Source organism: Elephantulus edwardii, unplaced genomic scaffold (genome assembly GCF_000299155.1).
Source record: "Elephantulus edwardii isolate Elephantulus edwardi_28Jun2011 unplaced genomic scaffold, EleEdw1.0 scaffold00077, whole genome shotgun sequence".
In the NCBI taxonomy this organism is placed as follows: Eukaryota; Metazoa; Chordata; class Mammalia; order Macroscelidea; family Macroscelididae; genus Elephantulus; species Elephantulus edwardii.
The window spans coordinates 13,249,003-13,268,075 of record NW_006399827.1 but is presented as its reverse complement, the minus strand read 5'-3'; the positions used below and the strand labels follow the sequence as shown (position 1 = coordinate 13,268,075).

General features: G+C 55.8%; 3 protein-coding genes across 5 annotated transcripts; all 3 read right to left on the bottom strand.

Annotated features, from left to right (window-relative positions):
- Positions 1–3,310: 3,310 nt before the first annotated feature.
- PNMT (phenylethanolamine N-methyltransferase) lies at positions 3,311–4,822 on the bottom strand. Its single transcript, XM_006889389.1, has 3 exons — positions 4,618–4,822; positions 3,866–4,073; positions 3,311–3,752 (listed from the first exon to the last, which is right to left on the bottom strand). Exons 1-3 carry the CDS (start codon positions 4,820–4,822, stop codon positions 3,311–3,313), a joined length of 855 nt encoding a protein of 284 aa, XP_006889451.1.
- Positions 4,823–7,037: 2,215 nt separating this feature from the next.
- On the bottom strand, positions 7,038–7,780 carry TCAP (titin-cap). The gene is made up of 2 exons (XM_006889388.1): positions 7,671–7,780; positions 7,038–7,431 (listed from the first exon to the last, which is right to left on the bottom strand). Exons 1-2 carry the CDS (start codon positions 7,778–7,780, stop codon positions 7,038–7,040), a joined length of 504 nt encoding a protein of 167 aa, XP_006889450.1.
- A 2,149-nt stretch (positions 7,781–9,929) lies between these two features.
- STARD3 (StAR-related lipid transfer (START) domain containing 3) lies at positions 9,930–17,337 on the bottom strand. 3 transcript variants are annotated; one of them, XM_006889385.1, is made up of 14 exons: positions 17,065–17,337; positions 15,550–15,627; positions 15,023–15,100; positions 14,853–14,906; positions 14,451–14,568; positions 14,132–14,230; positions 13,839–13,894; positions 13,432–13,524; positions 12,715–12,777; positions 12,468–12,563; positions 12,035–12,114; positions 11,827–11,931; positions 10,602–10,695; positions 9,930–10,147 (listed from the first exon to the last, which is right to left on the bottom strand). In XM_006889385.1, exons 1-14 carry the CDS (start codon positions 17,284–17,286, stop codon positions 10,043–10,045), a joined length of 1,341 nt encoding a protein of 446 aa, XP_006889447.1. In that variant the 5' UTR covers positions 17,287–17,337; the 3' UTR covers positions 9,930–10,042. The 3 variants fall into 3 exon arrangements, with proteins under 3 accessions (XP_006889447.1, XP_006889449.1, XP_006889448.1); XM_006889386.1 differs by having other exon boundaries at positions 10,043–10,147; positions 14,132–14,244; positions 14,452–14,568; positions 15,036–15,100; positions 17,065–17,286; XM_006889387.1 differs by lacking the exon at positions 14,853–14,906.
- Positions 17,338–19,073: the final 1,736 nt, after the last annotated feature.

The window sequence follows — 19,073 nt, the reverse complement described above, 5'->3', positions numbered from 1 at the left end:
GCTAAGAGCCCTCTCTTCCTCCCTGCTGGTTTCCCTACTCCCCAACTCTTGAGATAATTTGTTATACCCTGCCCAACCCATTGCTACCCTCATGGCCTTTACAAGTCTTAGAGCCTCCTCTGAGCCTGGCCCTTCAGCATCCAGAGCTGAAGAATGGGCAGCCCCTCTTGTTCCTGGAGTTGAACTCAGGGAGCTGTGTGCTTTACTCCACTGAGCAGAGAGCTTACCCTGCTTCCTGCCCCCCTCAGCCTCCTCCCCAGAACCCCCTGCTGCCTGAGTGGTCTTCCCTCTGTTTAGCTGAGAGAGAGACAGGAGGACTTTGAGGACGTCCTGTCCCCCGCCCTACCCTGGTGCACCACTAGGTGGCAGTGGATGCTTGCACTTTGGCTGTTAGTGTGCTTTCAGGAGTGCTCTCATTTTAACTTGGGGTCTCAATGGACCCAGCTGCTAGGATTAGGGAGTGGTCCACCGAACAGTGGCCCCAGCTCCCCCCCCCCAGAAGCCTCACCACTCCACACTCCTATTTGGAGTCAGGACCCCAGAGAGCTAGACACAGGGACCCCTGCAATCCCCGTTCTGCTGCTCTGGACTGAGAACCTGAGCATGCTTGGAGGTCAATGGCCTGGACCCTGGGCTGTGGGTGCCATGCTGGAGTGAGTAGAGTATACAGGGAGGGTGTAAGGGTGGTAGTTTTCAATTGAGGTGAAATTCATACAACAGAATTGGTTACTTCACAGTGACCAGTTAGTGACATTTAGTATATTCATAATCATGTGTGACCATCACCTCCCTCTAGGACCAAAACATTTTTATGAGCTTTTTTAAAAAGAGTGTGTGTGTGTGTGTGTGTGTGTGTGTGTGTGTAGCACAATAGAGAGTTCTGGATAGGATTGGAGAGAAAGAGAAAACAAATCTCAAAACCACAAAAATGGCTAGGCTAAGGGAGCTCTGGTGGCCTAGTGGCAAGAAGCTGCACTGCAATCCCAGAGGTAAATGGTTCAAATCCACCAGATGCTCTGCTGGAGAAGGCAGGACAATCTCCTCCTGTACCAGTCAAAATTGATAAAAAAAAAATAATGGCTAGGCTAGTGGCCAGCAGAACCTTGAGACTTTGACGCTAGGCTGCTCTTTAAGTCAGGGCCTGAACTCACCCCTGTGGCATAACTTACAGGGAAGGAAAGGAAGAGAGAGAGAGAGAGAGAGAGAGAGAGAGAGAGAGAGAGTGTGTGTGTGTGTGTGTGTGTGTGTGTGTGTGTGTCTCTGAGTGTGCATGCGCACTGGGGAGAGTTGATAAATTAGTGTGGATTAGGAGAATATACCTAGATTGAGTGTATCTGGTAGTCTGGTATCTGAGATGAAGTGCACCACAGTGAAGGAAGGCTAGGGTAGGATGGAGTGACCAAATCACCATTAACAGTTATTTCTTGAACACCAGCTCTGCACAAAGCCTCAAGCCAGGCAGAGAGTGGGTCTGTCCCTATGACCTGCTGGGATCTAGGGATTCAGGCTGTGTGCATGCATGCATGTACATGTGTGTGAGTTTCCTGTCCTTTGCTTCTTGCCCTTTTGACTCCAAACCTCACTTAGCCCTCACACAACTGATCAGTGTGCAGAACCAGCTCCTTGTAGATGGAGGGAGGGAGGAAGATGCGAATCCTTTGGCTCCTCTCCTTCCTCATTTCTCCTTGCCAAGGCATAGTCTCCCCTTCCCCAGTTCCTTGCTCGCCAACCCTTTTGCTTTAGCCTAAGAGCTCTGGTGGCCTAGTAGCTGTGCTTCCAACCCAAAGGCAGGAGGTTTGAGCCCACCAGATTCTCTGAGGGAGAAAGATGAGCACTCTCCTCCTGTGCAGTTTACAGGAGGGCCAGCTTGTTGGACAATGAATTAGTTGAAAGACTTGAGGGTGGATGGAGGAAGTTTGAAGGAGGAGGGGAGAAACTTGTGGCTCATCTGGTTTCTGACCTCCACGGGGTGGGTATCTGTCTGGAGTGGTCCCAGGACAGGCAGGGGCCATCTGTGTCTGCTCCCTGCTGAAGCCTTGCCAGTTGTCACTAGCCCTGGCATATTATTGCACCAAAAGGATAGATTGGCAGCTTATGGAGCTCCCGAATCTTTGTGTCCCGAAGATGGTCTCTGATTGGAGCAGGTGCTGGTTCCCTGCTCCCTGTGCCTTCTTGAGAGTAGGAGAGCTGTACTAGGACTCCTAACTATGGGGGCTTAGTTGGTTTATTATGGGAGGGTTTCAAGTTTTGTTTATAATAAGCAAGGGGCATTCTTAATAAATCAATTCTGAGCCTCACCCACCCTTGTTGAGCTCTTTTGTGCAAATAGAGTGGGAAAGAGGGGACAAAGCTGATCAGAAGGGGCAGAAAACAGAGGTGAGGTGGGGACAGCCTAGACTAGGATACCGGGCTGGGAGTCCAGTTTATGGAGGGGCCAGGGAGGGAGCCAGATGCCAGTTATCCCCTCCTGCTTCTGGAGGTCCTTGTCCTTTGTGCTTCAGCTACACAGCCCCTTCTCCGTACAAATTCATTTCAGCCTCTTACTTTGGCTAATTAGAGAGCTTGGTAGCCTAGTGGCTAAAAGGCTGTGCTGCCAACCCAAAGGCAGGCAGTTTGAATCTACCAGCTGCTCCACGAGAGGAGGGGATAAATCTCCATGCAGTTTACAGTCAGAAACCCAGTGGAGGGTCAGCTATGAGTCAGTTCCAACTCACTGGGTGTCAATGTATGAGTGTGTGAGTATCTTCTTTGCCTCAAAGCAGAAGACATCAGATCATTTGAGACGTTTGGTCTGAACCAGACTCCACTATTTGTCATTTGACCTCTCTGAGCTATGTCTAGAAACAGAATAACAGGACGCCGGTGTCTGAGTGTAAGGGCTGAAGGATAGCCAATGCCTGGACAGAGAGCTGCCGCCATTGAGCTGATTCTGACTTAAAATGACCCTGCAGGACAGAGCTGCCCAGCCTGTCAATCTTTACAGAAGCAGACTGCCTTGTTTTTCTCCTTTGGAGCAGTTAGCTCGAATCACAGCCCTTTGGTTATCAGCTAGCATGCTCAAATACATAAGGCCTATCCTTAGCCTTCCTTTCCTTAGGAAGAATGAGTGGTTCAGAGATCCTTATGGAAATTTCTAGAAGGAAGGCCTACGGTTGTGAGTGCCTCTTATTTTCCCTCACAAAAAGAGATCTCTGAGCCCTTGTTGGATTTCAGGAAAGTCACAAACACCACTGACACTAAGCAGCAGAGGCTGCTTCCTTTATTAAGTGCCACTTTAGATAACAGGGATTCTGGGCAGATAGGGGCCCCCTCAGACTCCCACCTTCTTCTGGCCCCAGGCAAAGAAGATGCCCTTGACATCATCTACGCCTGTCCTCAGGTAGGCAGGCATGACATAGGTGCGTAGGTCTCGGACCTCACAGCTGCTGCGCAGCAAAGCCTCTCTCACCTCCTCCTCATGTATGGGGACCACCACCAGCCTGGCCTCCCCTGCCAGGTACCATGACTCTTCCAGGGCTCCAATGAGAAGGAGGTGCCCCCCAGGCCTCAGCAGCGTAGTGATGTGGTCCAGGGCTCGCTGGAAACTGGCAAGGTCTGGGCTCACAGCCTCCAGGCAGAAGGTGGAGACCAGGGCATCAGCAGGCAGGGGTGCCAGGCTCCCGGCACCCAGGGGCTGGGACTGGTGCACATCAATAGGCAGGACTCGCTTGACCCTGGCACGAAGCTGCTGCTCCTTCTCCCTCCAGGACTCACTGTGTAGAAGTACCAGGCAGGGTCAGGCCCAGGGCTCAGGACTGCCCCACAATCAGCCTTTCCTTGCTGCTTCGGGCAGATTCATGGGGAGCCCCCATCTCCCATTCCTTACCCCTTGCCTTCAATGAGGCAGACATGCTGGCTATACGCGCTCCAGTTAAAGGCCCCTGGCTCCTCCCGCAGCCAGAGCCCCAGCTCCTGGCGGTTCACCTCCAGGAAATCCGTCATGGTGATGTCCTCAAAGTGGGCACAGGCACTGAGCAGCTGGTATATGGTGGGGCCTGAGCCAATGTCAATGAGGCTGCGTCCAGACACCTCACCTGATGGGCAAAGGAAGGGGATCCTGGTACCCAGCCTGCCTCAATCATACCCTCCCTTCCTTCTCCCCCTTTGCTTCCTTCTCTAAGACTATGTGTCTCTATCTGGAAAGAACATTGTCCAACGTGCAGTTCTGCTCTGACACCATGAGAAAGGTGTGGAACCTGTCTGGATCTCAGGTTCCACATCTACAGTCGGACCCCACAGTGAGGAGTCAATGGAGAACCTCACCCGCAGCTGCCTCACAGCTTCTCCCAGTTACCTCCCCACTCCCCCTCTCTGCCTCCATTGCTCCTACACTACCCCCTCGACTCTCTCGATTCTGAACAATTTGAACATTTTCTCCACCTGGCTCCCTTTCTCTAGAGTTTCCCTCTTCTCCAGCTCCCCCAAAAGACAGATAACTGCTCCTCTTTCTTTTCTACTCGCACCTCTTAACTACCTGTCTGTTTCTGGATCCCTCTCTGGCTCTTGTCTCTTTTTCTGCTTGCCTCTTTCACCCCCTGATGGCTTCCCATCCCCAGTGCCTCAGCTTCCCACGCTCACCCGTAGCGAAAGTCTGCGCTAGGCAGCGCAGCTTCCAAGGCCCAACGCCATCGGGGCTGCTCAGGTCCCCTCGAGGGGGTGCGTAGTTGTTGCGGAGGTAGGCGCGGGGTTCGAAGCGCTGGTAGGCCGAGGCGACGGCCAGCCGGCCTGGGTCCGAGTCCTGGGCTGTGCCCGCCGCTGCGTCACTCAGGTCTGCGTCGTTCATGCTGCTCCTACGCCAGCTGCGTCCCCACCCGCCTCGCAGCCCCTATATCTGCGGCCAGCCGAACCCCCGCCCCCCACCCCGCCCTGACCCCTGCATTGCGGAGGCGGTGACTGAGTGATGGGCAGCCCCAGGGCCTGCTTCGCCCCCGAGCCTATACATCTCCCTTAGTTATCTGAGCCACAGACACGGACGGCCCCAAAACTTGGGTTTCCACCCTGCCCCTACTCTACATCACTCCTCTCTGACCCTGCCACCCCTTGGCCTCATTTGCTTCCAGGACCCCAACTCCTAGGTCCCTTCTTGGGTGATGTTGTTCGGGTTACAGCCCCACCACCCCTGGTGTCCCCCGTAGCCCCCAGTCTCTCATTTCTTTTGCCTCATGTCCCAGCCTGACTCTTCCTTTTTAAAAGAATTGGTCCCTTTCTCATTCCCAGAGCCTCTTTCAGACCTCAACCCCAGCCAGGGTCCCCTTAAACCAGAGCCCTTTCCTACATCCACTCAATTTCCTTAGCAATGTCACCCTATTCCCTTTCTCCACTTTTTTTTGTTTTCCAACTCCACACCACCCCTCGTCTTCCGGCGCCCCCTCCTAGTCCAGAAAGGACAGTCCGTTCTGGCTATCACTGTCCCTGCGGTCGCCCCAGGGCCCCAAAGCGGGACTTGCTCCCCGCACATCCGATGGCAGTGTCGATAGGGGCCCGAGGAGCGAGGCTAATGCACTTAACAGGAGGAACAGTTAGGCCGCTCCTGCAGGCCCTGAGGGATCCTGGTCACTTATCTGGGGAATGCCAGGGTCGGAAGGTTCAGGACGTTCCTGTTATGTCAGGGGCACCGGAACCTGAAGCGGGAAAGGCGTAGAGCGCATGCTCAGAACCAAGGGGCTTCAAAGGTGTGCAGTCCGACCCTGTAATGTGTCTACAGATTCGGGTCCTTGTGGGTCTGGGGTCTCTAGCTCTTCTAACACACTCTCCAGCCCTGCACTGGAGCAAAGGGCCAGGTCTGGTACGTAGAGGTCAAGATGCCAGAGTGTCCCCTTCTGTCCCCTAGATGGAGAGGAGGTGCTGCCTGGTCTTTTCTAGAGTGGGTGCCCTTTGGATTGGGTACCCCTCTGCCCTGGCTAGGCTACCATATGTGCCAAGAGGACCAGCGTCCCTGGCTCCAAGCTTCCTCCGTGGCTCTCCCTTCTTGTTGGCCCAAAGAGTGTCTCCTTGTTGGGCCAGGCAGCCAGGTTGGGACATGAGTCACCACAACAGCTGCAGGGGTCAGACAGGAACCTGACCCCCCTCCACCACCCCCCAACAACAACCCACCCTGGGCTGTCAGGGCAGGGAGGGTGGAGTGACCAAGTACAGCCAAGCATTCTCTCTGCATCCAGAACAGAGTGGTAAATCAGCCTTGGGGTCACTGGTCACTGACCCTTTCCACACCCAAGGACAGTCCTGGTGCCAGCTTCATGTTCTCCATGAGACAATGCTAGGTGCCAGCTGGCCTGCTGAACACTGTCCAGTGCCAGGGGGCTGGGTACGGAAGCCAGGACTGGGCAGCAGAGTCCAGGCACAGCAAGGAGACTGACAGGCTTCAGCCTTGTTTACAGCTCTGTCCCTGCCCTCCCTCACCCCTCAAGCATCAAGTGTACGTGCTTGTTCTGCCATATTTAGCTCTGCTATGGAGGCTGTTCTTTGCCCAGCAGCGGACCTGAGGGACACTGACACCCTACAACCAACAAGGAGAGAGGACATTCTGGAGCATAATAGAGCGTTTATTGCGGCGCTAACAGAGGGTGTTGGGGGCTCCACCTTGCCTCTGTCCTCTTCACGTCCCCCTCCCTCAGGTTTTCAAGCTTCCTTCCCAAAAGATCTCAGATGCCCGTCACATATTTCCTGTCCTTCTCTGAAGGTGAAACCTGGGCCAATGTCATTGTCACTTTTCTAAAGAACCTCTTCCCTTCTCACCATCCTCTCATCCTTTCTCGAGGTGCTGGGGCCACTTAGCATTGCCAGCCCCCAGCTCTCCACCCTTGATGCCTACTGTCTTTGTCCTCTTCCCTCTGGGAGCTCAGGGAACCCAGTCCTCCTGGTCTCTGACTCCCTCCTTCCCCAGCCCCCAATCCTGGACAAACTACAAAGCATCCATGGCCAGCAGCTCCCCTCCTTAGTCCTAGCCAGGAAGGGCCCAGCCTGGGATGGGCAGAATGGAGCCTGAGTCACAGCTCTGCTCAGCCTCTCTGTGCTTCCTGGGACATGGAGCGGGACAGGGATCGGCGAAGGGGGCCGGGCTTGCTGACGGGCACCACAGGGGGCAGCTGTTTGGTGATCTCGGCCACATCCTGGCGGTCCACACACTGGCCCCCAAGAACTGTCTCCAGTGCCAGCAATTCCCGCAGCTGGATGGGGGTGTCCTCGCGCTCCTCCTTGGCAGCACCCAGCTTGGTGGGGGTGAAGATGGGCAGTGGTAGCACCCGCTGGTAGGGAAGCTGGTATTCCTGCAGCCCTTGGCCGAGGATGCCCATCCGCATCAGCAGCCAGGGGGAGCGCTGCACCAGCGCCTGGCACTGCCCCTGCCGGTGGTAGGTCTCACGCCGCTGGACATCTTCCTCGTGTAAGGAGCAGCTGGGCAAGGAGAGGGAGGGGCGGTGAGTTCCTGCGTGTCTCCACTCACAGGCTAGTGTGTGGGGTGCTCCCAGGGCCTGCCAGGACCCGAAGGAAAGAGGGATTCCATTCTGCTCTCCCCAGGGGGCACTATCCCTGCCTTCACCCCCAGAGACATCTCCTGGGCTTTGTGCTCTCACCTCTTAAGGCTCAGGATGGGGGGGTCTAGGGGAGCAAAGGCAGGGCCCTGCTGGACTCACCCCTCCTCGGGCCGTGTGGACAGCGTCAGGTCCTTCCACTCAGCCCAGAAGGCCTCTCGGCGCTCAGAGTCCTCCTCGGACACCTGGCAGCTCAGCTCCGAGGTGGCCATGATCGCGCCTCACTCCTCTCGGGCTCTGCACCTCCCAGTCCCTTTAAATAGCCCCTTCCTCCCCCTCCTCTAGGGACTATTTTCAGCCCCTCTGGCGTCAGATGCTATAAGCAGAGCCAAGACTCACTGATGGGGGGACAGTAAGCCCTGAATGGGGGTTGGGTTATGTGGACCCTGACTGCCCCTAGGTCAGAATCAGCTCCTGAAGATACCAAGCTGTCCCTGCGGGGTCAGGGGTCCTCAAAATGGCACTTCAGGTGTCGTCCACTCCTGAAACACCATCTCAGGCCAAGCACATGTCCATCCCCGTGCCACCCTGGCACTTGCCCTCTGCTCCACCTCTTTCCCCTGGCCAGACAGTTCATCTGGAAACAACAGCAAACAGAGGGGACTAATGCCCCCTCAGGCTCTGAATAGGCCATTAGGTTCTGCCACTATAGCTCACTTCTCGCCGGAACTCAAGGGCACGGCCCACAGCCATACTCCTGGACCTAAAGAACAGTGCAACCATCTGTAAGGATCGGCACCAGAGGCAACGCCACAGCTGGGAGCCTGGAGCACCAACCTGGTCAGGTGTTTTCCTTCCCATGGGGGCTTGGGAGGCAGGTGCAGAAGGCAGTCCCTCAGCTCTACACCCCAAACCCCAAGTGGGATGAAGTGTGGTGAGATGGGGATTGAGGGGCTACAGTGGTAGCAGTCAGAGGACCTGGTTCCAAATAGGACATGAAAAGGCTGTGCTCTGTGACCATGGCTTAGGCCCAGAGCCCAAGTCTCACTTTGTCCACTTTCTTGTCACAATATGTTGGCCATGGGGCCAGCTCTGAAGTCATAGCCCGGGAGTGGGCTGGGTCTCATTCCCAGGGAGCAGAGCACCCCAAAGCTCATGGGCAGGGTGGCAGATAGGGGGAGGAGGAATGAGGACATGGCAGAGTAGGGGAACCAAAAGTCAGTGACCAGAGCTGAGGTACCCCAAAGCAGGATGATCTTACAGGAGTATTAGAACACCTAGAGGTGGATGGCCTTTGGACACCCCACCTGGGCGCAGGCAGGCTCACACAGCTCTGGCCTGAGTTCAATTACTAAACAAATAGGCTCAGAGGGATACATGAGTGTGTCCAGGGGTACACACCATAGCAAGGAGGACCTGGACAGGGCCCACTGACCTTGACATTAAACAAGCTGGTACTTTCGGAAGGTTTCAGGCAGGTGGAAGAAGGGGCAGACTGGGGATGGGGCATGTGTCCTGGTACACTGGACAGAGCGCTGGCCTGGAGCTCTAGGATGCACGAGTGGAGCGCGAGAGGCCGAGGAGCCTCAGCCACCCTGAAGCCAGGCCCTCATCTTGGCCCCGCTGGCCTCAGGACTTGCACAGTTGAGGCCTGGTGCTGGCATGACACTGCTCCGTATCTCCACACTTCCCAACCACATTGTGGGAGGAGACGGCAACCTGACCTCCCCTCACAGGAAGGGGGTGCATTTTTCTCTGACCAGTCATCCCCCAGTCGAGAGTGTCCAGGAGGATTCCAGGAACAGGATCTCCACTGACTCCGCCCACCCGTGACAGCACGCACTTGCCTGCACGCATGTTGTATGCTGGCCCTGCCATGCTGAGCCCTCCCACTACCCCTAGTTTCAATAGGTGAGGCAGACGGGAGGGACAGTCTGGTTTAGTTCCGGCTCTTTAATTGGCTCAAATTACAAAGATACCCAAGGAAGCCCTGGAGGAGGGCGAGAATCTGAGAGGGACAGAGGTTGACCACCAGCACTCCCACCCGCTGGCCATGCCACTCCCCAAGTTCATGTGGAAAAGGGTCCCAGACCCTTGAAATAATCCTAAAAAGCTGTCATGATGAGAGAGCTCAGGCTGCCCTGGCCTTGGTCCTGCTCAGGGCCCTGCCCTGCCTCACCAAGCCTGAGGGCCCCCACTCAGACCCTGCCCCTGGCAAGGTGGGGGACAGTGGATATCCTCCCCAAGAAGGCAGGGACACCATGTAAACACCAGCAGGTCGGACCCCCACCATAGCTCAGCCGGCAGAGTCCAAATGCTCAGGCCTAGGCCCTGCTCACAGCAGGGGCTCCCAGACACAGTTGGCATGGATGGGGAGTGGTCTGGGGCCGAGGCAATGGCGCAGAAGGTCTTTGTCCTCCCACTGTGTGAGGCCAGGGCCTCTGTGGACAAGAAGCCCAACTGTCTGGTGCCCTTTCTGGTTCTGGAGGCTGTGGTGGCAGGACCCTGGCCTGCAGGGTAGGCCAGATGTGTGGTCACGCCCGGGCCCCCAGCTCCCCGATGCGCTGCCGTAGGTGAAAGGCAAATTCAAACATGGTGGCTGCAAGGCTTTGGTGGATGAGGTACCGGGGCAGGCGGCCCTGGGGATACAGGGAAAAGTTCCATGTGACGTGCCCTCAGCACGGTTGGTCTCCCCCTCAAACGGCCCCCACAGCGGGTATGGTGGGTCGGCCTGCAGGTGCAGCTCTGGTATGCAGTCTGGGCCACCTCCTCCCCCGGCAGGAAGAACACCATGCCGAGTCTTGGCCCCAGTCCCACAAACAGACCCGGGCAGGGCTGGGTTGGCAGCCAGCTCCCCTGCCTGGGCTGAAGGCGTCTGAGGTAAGAAAGGGGAGAAACAGACCCTCAACAGTATCTGGGCTAAACACTACCAGGACTCAAGCCCAGACTTTAAAGAGAAAGGAAGCTAAGAATAGGAGGTCCCAAACAGGGCAAAGAGCTGCCTACGGTCACACAGCAATCAAGCTGGTAGCAGTGACCCCCCCCCTTCGGCTCAGCCTGCTGCCAGCCCCCCAGGAACCCCGCCCTGCTCACCTTGAGATCTGTGTTGAGGATCCAGATGAAGGTGCAGACTCGGGGGTTACTGGCTGATTTAAGCACGATGAAGCCCCCAGGTCCATTCTCCCCCCTGAGGAGAAGGGCATCACTGGCAGTGGGAAGACCTTGGAGCCAGATAAGGCCCCATGTGCACCTCCCATCATCCTAGCCCAGCTCTGACCGGGTTAGATGCAGAAAAGGAGCTGATGGGTCAAGAATTCAGAACACGTATCCCTGAAGCACCCCAACTCCACCACAGGAGGTCTGACTCCTAAACAGCTTGTCTGTGCTTGCACACCTCAGTGGCAGGGAGCTCACTACCTTCCCAGCTACACCCAGCCTGTTCAGAGTCTCCAGGTCAGCTCCTGGCTGTGTGGGGAGTGGGCAGGGCTCCAGGAGGCGGCAGTGCCAGTGAGCTCCAGGAGGGGGCGTCTCAGCAGGCCCCAGGTCTATGCAGTATGCTTCAGATTCCAAGGCCATGCAATTCTCCCCACAGCTCCACTGAGCACTCTTCAGCCCACTCTACAAATAAGGATGTTGACATCCAGAGGGGAAATGAGCTTGGCCCCCCATCTGTGACAGTGACAAACCAGACCTCCGGAGAGGGAATTAGCTTGGTCCAAGTCTGTGACGGTGACAAGACCAGACCTCCAGTTTTAGATTAAAAAAGCAAGACTCTCTGCTAGAACCCAAGGAAAGGAATAGGAAGTGTAAGACATACGCAGCAAGACAGCCTCAGATTAGACAGCAGAGTGAACTAGGAGGATGCTTATGATCAGGCAGCAGCAGATCATAACTCATCTTTTGGGGGCTTTGGAGGCACCCTAGGAGGTCAAGCTGTGGGGACAGGGTGAGGAGGATAAGAGAGGGCCCAAGTTTCCTTAGGCAGGAAGATAAAAGCCCAGATCTCAGAGCCTGCAGAGGCTGACCAACCCATAACCACCTCAGAGCTCCCAATCTCTTCCCTAAACAGTCCCTCCTGTGGTCTCCCCTGGCCCACTGCCCGCCTCCAGCCTTTGAGGCTTGGCTCCAGTCATTAGCCTCCAGTCTCCAGCAGACAGAGTGGCAAGATTACCCGGATTAGCAACCAGGAGGGGCAAAGCCCAGCAGGACAGAGAACATGAACGTGAACTCAGCAGGAGAAAGTGCCCGGACAGTACACAGTGTTCCTGGCTCTGTCCTCACTGCTCTTGGGCATGACTTTGGGCAAAGTCAGGCTCACCTGACATATTTGTGTGTCGGGGGCTTGGCGCAGTGGGTGGTGGCAATGCCAGATGACAGGTAACGGTCTCTGCGGCGCTCAATGCGTCGGGCGTTCACAAAGTCCCTGGGAGGGATGAGGGGGAGAGTTAGATTATGGTGCTGAGTCTGAGACCCAAGGAGTAGAGCCAGGGGAAGCCTGACCTTCATGGGCCTTGGTAGGTGCTCACCTGGGGGACACCACACCACCTGCAGCTCCTGCAGACACGTCATAAGAGATGAGGGTGTTGTCTTCTACTCGCTGCAGGATCTGAGGGCCATGGGGGGAGAGGTGAGATGAGAGGCACCGCCTACTCCAAGAAGAGTCTTACGCTCCCAACACATCAGGCACCCCGACCAGTCTCCTTTCTGGCCGGTCCCTCTACGAGCCAACTGCCCCAGCTCATGAACCCTAAGCCAGGTGCTGTATGTGTACCCTTCTTCGTCTTTCTACCCTCCCAATGAGGAGACACCATTACCATCGCCCTTATTTTAGAGATGAAAAAACTTGAGACACGGCATGGTTTGGTGACATGACCTCAGGCCTCCTGAGGATAACTGGTCATGCTGGGACACGGCTGTGCCCTGTGCCCTGAGCAGGCAGGATGCCAGGGCTTGGCTCACCTGGCAGGCGGTCACTGTTTTGTTCCACAGCACCATCCTCTCAGGCTGCAGGATCACCTCCTGATACACCAGCTCTGCTGGGCAGGGCAGGAAGGTCTAGGGCAGGGTGGGCAGAGAGCTGGGTGGGGCCAGGTGTCCCACCAGAGCTCACCTCCCCCTAGGGTAGGCTGGGGCTGCACAGGGCCCTCTGGACCCTTCCTGGTGTCCTCAGGCAGGAGAGTCCAGGATACCCACTTCCCTCACTCACCTTCAGGATGAACGTCTTGCCGTGAAAGGGAACCTCAATGGTGTACACAGCATCGCCATATTCCTGTGCAGAGACAGAAGGGTGACAGAAAGGTAGAGAGAGGGCATGAGGAGTTGGCAGGTGGTGTGGGAAAGGGTGACAGGCAGGGCAGAAGCTTCTGCAAGCTCAGAGTGGAAAACACCCAGGGATGGAGGCTATTTGAACAGCCACTAAAAACAGTGGAGCTGACAAAATAACAGCGACCAGGAGAGAAAGGCTACTGATATCAAGTTAAAAGCACAGAGCACAGTTGTGGCCGTGACCAGAAGCAGTGTCTCCATGCTGACGGGGGCTGCCAGAGGGGCAGATGAGGACAGAGGGGCTGGAGAGCACAACTGGAGGGTTTTCCAAGTTCTTTGCCACCTTTCTATTTAGTGTTTAGTGTTCTGATCACAAAATAGAACCCTGGACACAGCGCAGAGGCCTGGCTTTCCCTTCAAAGACCGGAGCTCAGGGAGCAGAGCAGTTGGAAGGTGGGTTCTGGGGTGAGAGCGACAGGTGTGTCCTACAATCCAGCTTCCTGCAGAATGATGACTCCAGGGCCCAAGCCCTCCCCTGGGGCAGGGATCTGACCTCAACTCATGCTGTCCCTGGGCTCATTCACTCCTCAGACCTCAGAGAAGCGAAAGGAAATGCCTAACACACCCAAGAGGGCCAGGTGGGAGGGATACTCCTTACATTATTCTTCTCAAACTTCCAGTTCTCCTCCTGGGCCAAGATCTGGTCCACCACCGCCATGGCCTCCTTCCCCTGGCGGATGTACTCCCGCTCCTAGCCAGAGAAAGGGGTGAGCCTGGGCCCCCTACTCTGTCTTATGTGGGTCCTGCTCTTTTTCTGGAGGCTTCACACAGCCCAAGGTGCAGAGTCTGGGCTGGTGTCCCTGAGGCTCTGGCTGTTCCCTGTGTCTGTGTCTCAGGCATGGACCAGTCGGCCTGAATGACAGACGGTCAGACACTGGCAGTGACTGGGAGGCTGCAGGGCTCGATGCTCTGCTGAGAAGCCTCAGCGCACCCTGGCCAGATCCCACCCTGGCCCTTCTCTGAGGTGTCTGCCCTCAAGGTGGGGTGGGGAAGGGCAGCAAGTACCTGGGCAGAGAAGCTTTTCTTCCCAGTAACTTCTTCATCTGATTCATTGTCAGACCCTGCAGAGAACAAGGAGGCTGACAATGGGAAGGGGTGGGGAGAGCGTGCGGGAGGCAGAGGGGCTCGGGTACAGGTATATGAGTGCAAGCATGTGGGGGGGATAAAAGTGTGTGTGGGAGAGGGCTGCTGGCTCTCCCCAGGGAGCCTGAGAGAAGGAATAGAAAGAACACACCCAGCCTACCCACTCCTCACAGAGCCCCTCCCAGAAGGCAGGGCCCCCACCCACCAGCCCTCACCTGCAAAGGATTCTGGAGGTGAATAGAATTGGCCCTCCGATAGAGCACCAGAGAAGAGAGGGGGTCCTCGGGCAACTGCAGCCTGGGCAGCAAGGTACCCTGAGGGGGCAGAGACAGGCGGCCATTGTCCCAGACCCAGGATGGCGGAAGCAGTTGGGACACCACCATCCAGGCACACCTGCAAGTTCTGCAGGTTGCCAGCTCAGAGGTGGCAAGATGGCACCTAGCTGGCTCCCATGCCTGAAACACTCCCTTCAAGGGCTGCAATGACCCTCTCCGTACCCCCTCAATCCTGTCCACACCCCACGCCAGCACTCACATCGCTCCTCCTCAGCCTCCTGGGGCAGGACTTTAAAGTCAAGGAACCAGGTCTCCAGCCAGGCAAGGACAAAGGAGACGATGGGCAGCAGGTAGCCGAATGCCCCTTTGGTGAGCAGCTGTGGAGGCAAGGGGCTGAGTTCTCTGGCAAAGAGTCACCTCCAAATGCAGAACCCCTCTCCCGAGGCTACCGACCCTGGCCAGCCAAACAGGCATAATATCCCCCACTCCTTTTAACAACTATTTGAGGACCCTGTGAGGTACATGATTCCTTGGAAGTATTAAAGGACAGGATCCTCTCTCACCCCAACTCTGACAACAGGGTCAAACATTTGAGAAATGGTTCTGGCCTAGGAACCTCAGAACAATGCCTGACATAACCGGCCGACTCAGAGAAACTGACCTCGGAGAGGATGACCTTGACGATGAGGAAGGCACTGGACACCAGTGTAGTGACCTGTCCAGGCAGAGGGAGAGACAGGAAGGCAGAGGCCAGGAGTGAGTCCTCCTCTTCCTCGTTCCCAGGACCAGCACCCCCAGGGCCCACAGGCTGCCCATGAAGTGGCATCTTACCGCAATCACCCACCAGTGCCGGAGCCGCAGCACAGCATAGCCCAGAAGCAGCCCTGAGAAGCGGAAGAAGGCCAGGACCTGGCAGGAAGGGGTACCAGGCACCATGGACAAGTTTCCCCAACATCCCACTGCAGGCAGCTGGCCTCCCTCCCTGCTGGACATGGGAGAGGACTGAGGGCGTCGTCCCCTACAGGAGGCTTCACTATGCACAGGATAGCTCCTGGCCCTCTCCCTGTCCACCTCTTCCAGGAAGCCTTTCTAATTAACACTCCAAGCCACAGGGTCTTTTCACATGGCTGAATCATAACTTAGTTGTGACAGTCAAGGAGTAGGGGTCTTATCTTCCCCCTCCCACTTAGGGCTGGCTGAAGATGTGGCCTCATCTCTTTGAAAACAGAGGGCTTCCTGAGGGACAGAGCCAAATCTCCTGATCAGGTTAGGATGTGTCAGTGCAAAAGGAAGAGAAACCAGCCAAAGAGTCATTTCCTCGCTCCCAACCCTCCCCTAGGGCCCCTAAGATCACTCACAAAGATGTCAAAGAAGGAGGTTTTAAACTGGTAGTGGATGATCTCCTGCTCCAAGTTCTTCCGGATGCCTGTGTTGGTCTGGGAGAGGAACACAGGAAGAGCTCTGCGGGCAGAACCAAGTCCCCGGGGCTGCCCCGCACATCCTGGGGCCAAGGACAGGGAGGCAGGGGGAGAGTGGGACCTGGAGGAGATGCTGTACAGGCTATGGCACCACCCTCAGGGGTCCCAAGTCCCTGAAGCACCATGGGAACCCAGCCAGAGGCCCAAGAACCTAGACATGACTATTCCTCTGAGGGTCCAGATAGCCTGGACTGGCAGAGTTAGGTCCAAGTACTACCTCATAGGGGCACATTACCAAGGAAGGGGCAGGCTAGAGGGCCTGACACTCTGGAGGGGGGCAGTACACCAACCTTGTCCCCACCCCAAGCCTTTGTCAGTAGGGAGAGCTGGAAAACGGGGTGTTAGGAGCCTCCATCTACATCATTTTCTCTTCCTCCCCACACTGCAGTGCTTAATCTTCCCAGCCAATGATCCGTCTGGGGTAATGGGGCCAGGTGGGGTCAGACAGAGCCTCAGGTGGCAAATCAATTGATTAGGTTTGTGCTTAATGGGCAATATCTATCATGCTGCTGGAGAGGATGTGGTGGGAATGAGCACTGCCCAACCCTTCCCCAACTGCCTGCACATTTCCACTGGGACACCACCTCAGATGTTACCAAGCCCAGGAGTAAACATATCCCCTTTACTCTGGAATCAGCCCCTTCCCAAACTCTTCACTTCTATCAGAAAGTCACTGTCTTCTTATCACTCAAGCTTGTGACCTGAGAAAGGCCACCTGTAACCCAGATCTCAGGGTAAACTGGGAAGAAGGAAGTCCGAGAGGCTGAGGCCTGTGTGAAGTCACATGGTCAACAAAGGATGAGCAAGGGCTGCACCAGCCCAGGGTGCCCCTCTTGTCCCTCTCCGTGCATGAAGATCAAGTCCCCTTGCCAGCCAGACTGCATTCCCCAAAAGTATGGTCAGACTGAGGAGAGGAACACTGGAGTCCAATTGGGCACCCGGCAAATTGCAAAGGTTTACTGTTTGGCTCTTCATGGTGCCATTAAACACGTGCCTGCTACAGAGCTGGGTTCAAAAAATGCTTTATGAATGAATGAACTGGAGCCTGAGAGCAATGTAAGGCAGAAAGAAAAAAGAATCTCAAAGAGCAATATTCCCTCTCCTCCTCTCCCAGGTGTGTCCACTAGAGGGCAATATGGTGAAAACTGTCAGCTGTAAACTCGGGAGCCTGGAGATCTGGGTTCAAATCGTGCCTCCTTCACGCAGCTGTTTAGGATGCAAGTCCTCAGCCCCTTGGAGCCTCATTTTCTTCATCCCAAAGATGAGAACTGCTGCCTTTATCTTTTACCCAGGTTATCACCCCATGGAGAAGGTGCCCTCCCACATGACAGGTGGCTGAGACACAGGTCACCGGGGTCTCCCAACTCCTTTGTGCCATAGTCAATGCCCACTCACATTCAGCTCGATGATCCACAGGAGAGAGATGAAGAGTAGGTCAAAGGTGACAAAAAGGCAGAAGGTGCGGCGGACATCTGAGATGGCCCGGCGCTTCTCGGGGGGTGGGGGCAGGAAGTGTGAGGAGAAGCTCTGGCTGTGGGACAGTGACGAGCCAAGGGAGGCCACGGCTGGCAGGCTGCGTTCCAGGTCTCGGGCCAGCTCCCCGGGCAGTTTGCTCATCCTGGTGGGTCCCCACCTCGAGGGGAGGAGGATAGGGCCTCAGAGGGGGGGCTGGGGGTGAGGCAGAATAGGCAGGTCAGGTCGTACACAGCAGGGTGCTGGAGGTCCAGCTAACTTCCTCCCATCCTTCACACACAGCGCCCAGGCCCCATCCTTGTCCCCTCCCTGTCCCAATACCACTGTCCAGGGGACTCTGCCCAAATTCTCTCCATTTGACTTCCCAAGCTGGTAGGGTTTAAGCATCCCTTATACCCCCTTGAGTCTCCCACCTCCCTACTCACCCATCTCCACCCAGAGGCCCCATGGGCCTTGCCTGGAGGGCTCTGAGGTCCTAAACTGGGCACCTACCCCTTCCCTGAAGCCTGGGGAGAGCTCCTGCCAGCCTAGCCCCGTGCAGTTTAGCCTCTGGGTTCTGTCAACAGCCTCCAGCCTGCCCCCACCCCCCAGGAGATGAGGGCCCCAAGCTCTGTTCTTTGTTTTCCAAGCACAAAGCCACATTCCCTCCCAGCAGCCAGCCCTACCCTCCCACCCCCTAATCCATGGCAACTGGGAGGGACTTCCTAGAGCAGTGTCTCTGTGTGCTCCCAGCTGGGACAGGGCATGGGGGGGTGGGGGGGTGGCAATGGAGAGGGTCCCCCCTTTGCCCTGTCTCCACTCTTGCTCCAAGGCCCAACCATGCAGTAGGCCTCTCTCTGTACAGTCTCGAACAACCATTTCTCTCTGTACCTGCCAGAGAAAACTTAAAAACATAGGTCAGGGGCAATCTCCTCCTGTACCAGTCAGATCCAATTCGACAGTATACACAAGAAAAAACAAAACACAGAACAGACCAGACTGTAACCCCACTTATAAACCACTGGGGCCCACCTACGTAGGAGAGCAAGCACCCTCCTCAGAGCCAGAAGCTTAGACCAGAGTGAGTGTGGTAGACCACCACCACACAGGGCATCTGATATATCTACAGACACGCAGCCCTCTCCTGACACAGGGCCTTAGACTAACTGTCCCTGCCTGGGACGCTCAGTCCTCTGGACTGGCAGCTCAGAAGCCACTGCTCAGAGCACCTCCCACCCCTGACCCCCAGACCCGAGTCCCCTGACCAATAGCATTAGAGTGTATTTTGTTAGTGATGTTTGTTATCACTCTCTGCTAGACCTTCTTGTTCACTCTCTTATACCGGACTGGAAGAACCTGGCTTGAACCTTCAGCGAGGTGTTATGGGGTCGGCAGTGCAACTCCCTACAGACTAGGCCAAGAGCGCTTCCTTACAAATGGTGTTTAATAATCCAGTGCTGAATCAGTGAATGACCCAGAGTGTTGTTCCATGTTACACAGCAGAAAAGAAGAAGACAAACCTCAAAGAGGCTAAGAACCAGTCACCAAAGGTACCCCAGAGCTTTGCTGCTCACAGAACATTATATACCAGATGTCATATTTCACGGCCACACAGGAATGGGTCCTTCTGTTTTACAAACAAGCCAACCATGACTCAGAGAGGTTAATGGACAGATCCTTCTCTGTGCAAACACAGGGCTGAAATATCCATGAACCCTGAGGACAAATGCAGAGACCGACCCTAGAGTATTCCTGGTGAATCACAAAGCCTCCAGGCCTGAGATCTCTCTGCTCTATCAGTTTGCCAAAAGGCCCTGACTCCTTGCTCTTCTAGGCCTGATCAGGAAAAAGACTGGGCAAACAAAGAAGAAACTCAGTCATCAAGTCAGAACCAAACCACAGTTGACCCTCCAGTGGGTTTTTCAGTCTGTAAATCACACAGGAGGAGACTG

What these genes read in the sequence shown, in the direction of transcription:
- PNMT (XM_006889389.1), bottom strand. Translation starts at nt 4,822, where the DNA reads ATGAACGACGCAGACCTGAGTGACGCAGCGGCGGGCACAGCCCAGGAC. An exon ending in AGCGCAGACTTTCGCTACGG is followed by an intron (nt 4,074 to 4,617) that starts GTGAGCGTGGGA and finishes TTTGCCCATCAG; the next exon opens with GTGAGGTGTCTGGACGCAGC. An exon ending in TGCCTCATTGAAGGCAAGGG is followed by an intron (nt 3,753 to 3,865) that starts GTAAGGAATGGG and finishes ACTTCTACACAG; the next exon opens with TGAGTCCTGGAGGGAGAAGG.
- TCAP (XM_006889388.1), bottom strand. Translation starts at nt 7,780, where the DNA reads ATGGCCACCTCGGAGCTGAGCTGCCAGGTGTCCGAGGAGGACTCTGAG. An exon ending in TCCACACGGCCCGAGGAGGG is followed by an intron (nt 7,432 to 7,670) that starts GTGAGTCCAGCA and finishes CTCCTTGCCCAG; the next exon opens with CTGCTCCTTACACGAGGAAG.
- STARD3 (XM_006889385.1), bottom strand. Translation starts at nt 17,286, where the DNA reads ATGAGCAAACTGCCCGGGGAGCTGGCCCGAGACCTGGAACGCAGCCTG. An exon ending in AGAAAAGCTTCTCTGCCCAG is followed by an intron (nt 13,525 to 13,838) that starts GTACTTGCTGCC and finishes TTCTCTGGCTAG; the next exon opens with GAGCGGGAGTACATCCGCCA. An exon ending in CCGACACACAAATATGTCAG is followed by an intron (nt 10,696 to 11,826) that starts GTGAGCCTGACT and finishes CCTTCTCCTCAG; the next exon opens with GGGGGAGAATGGACCTGGGG.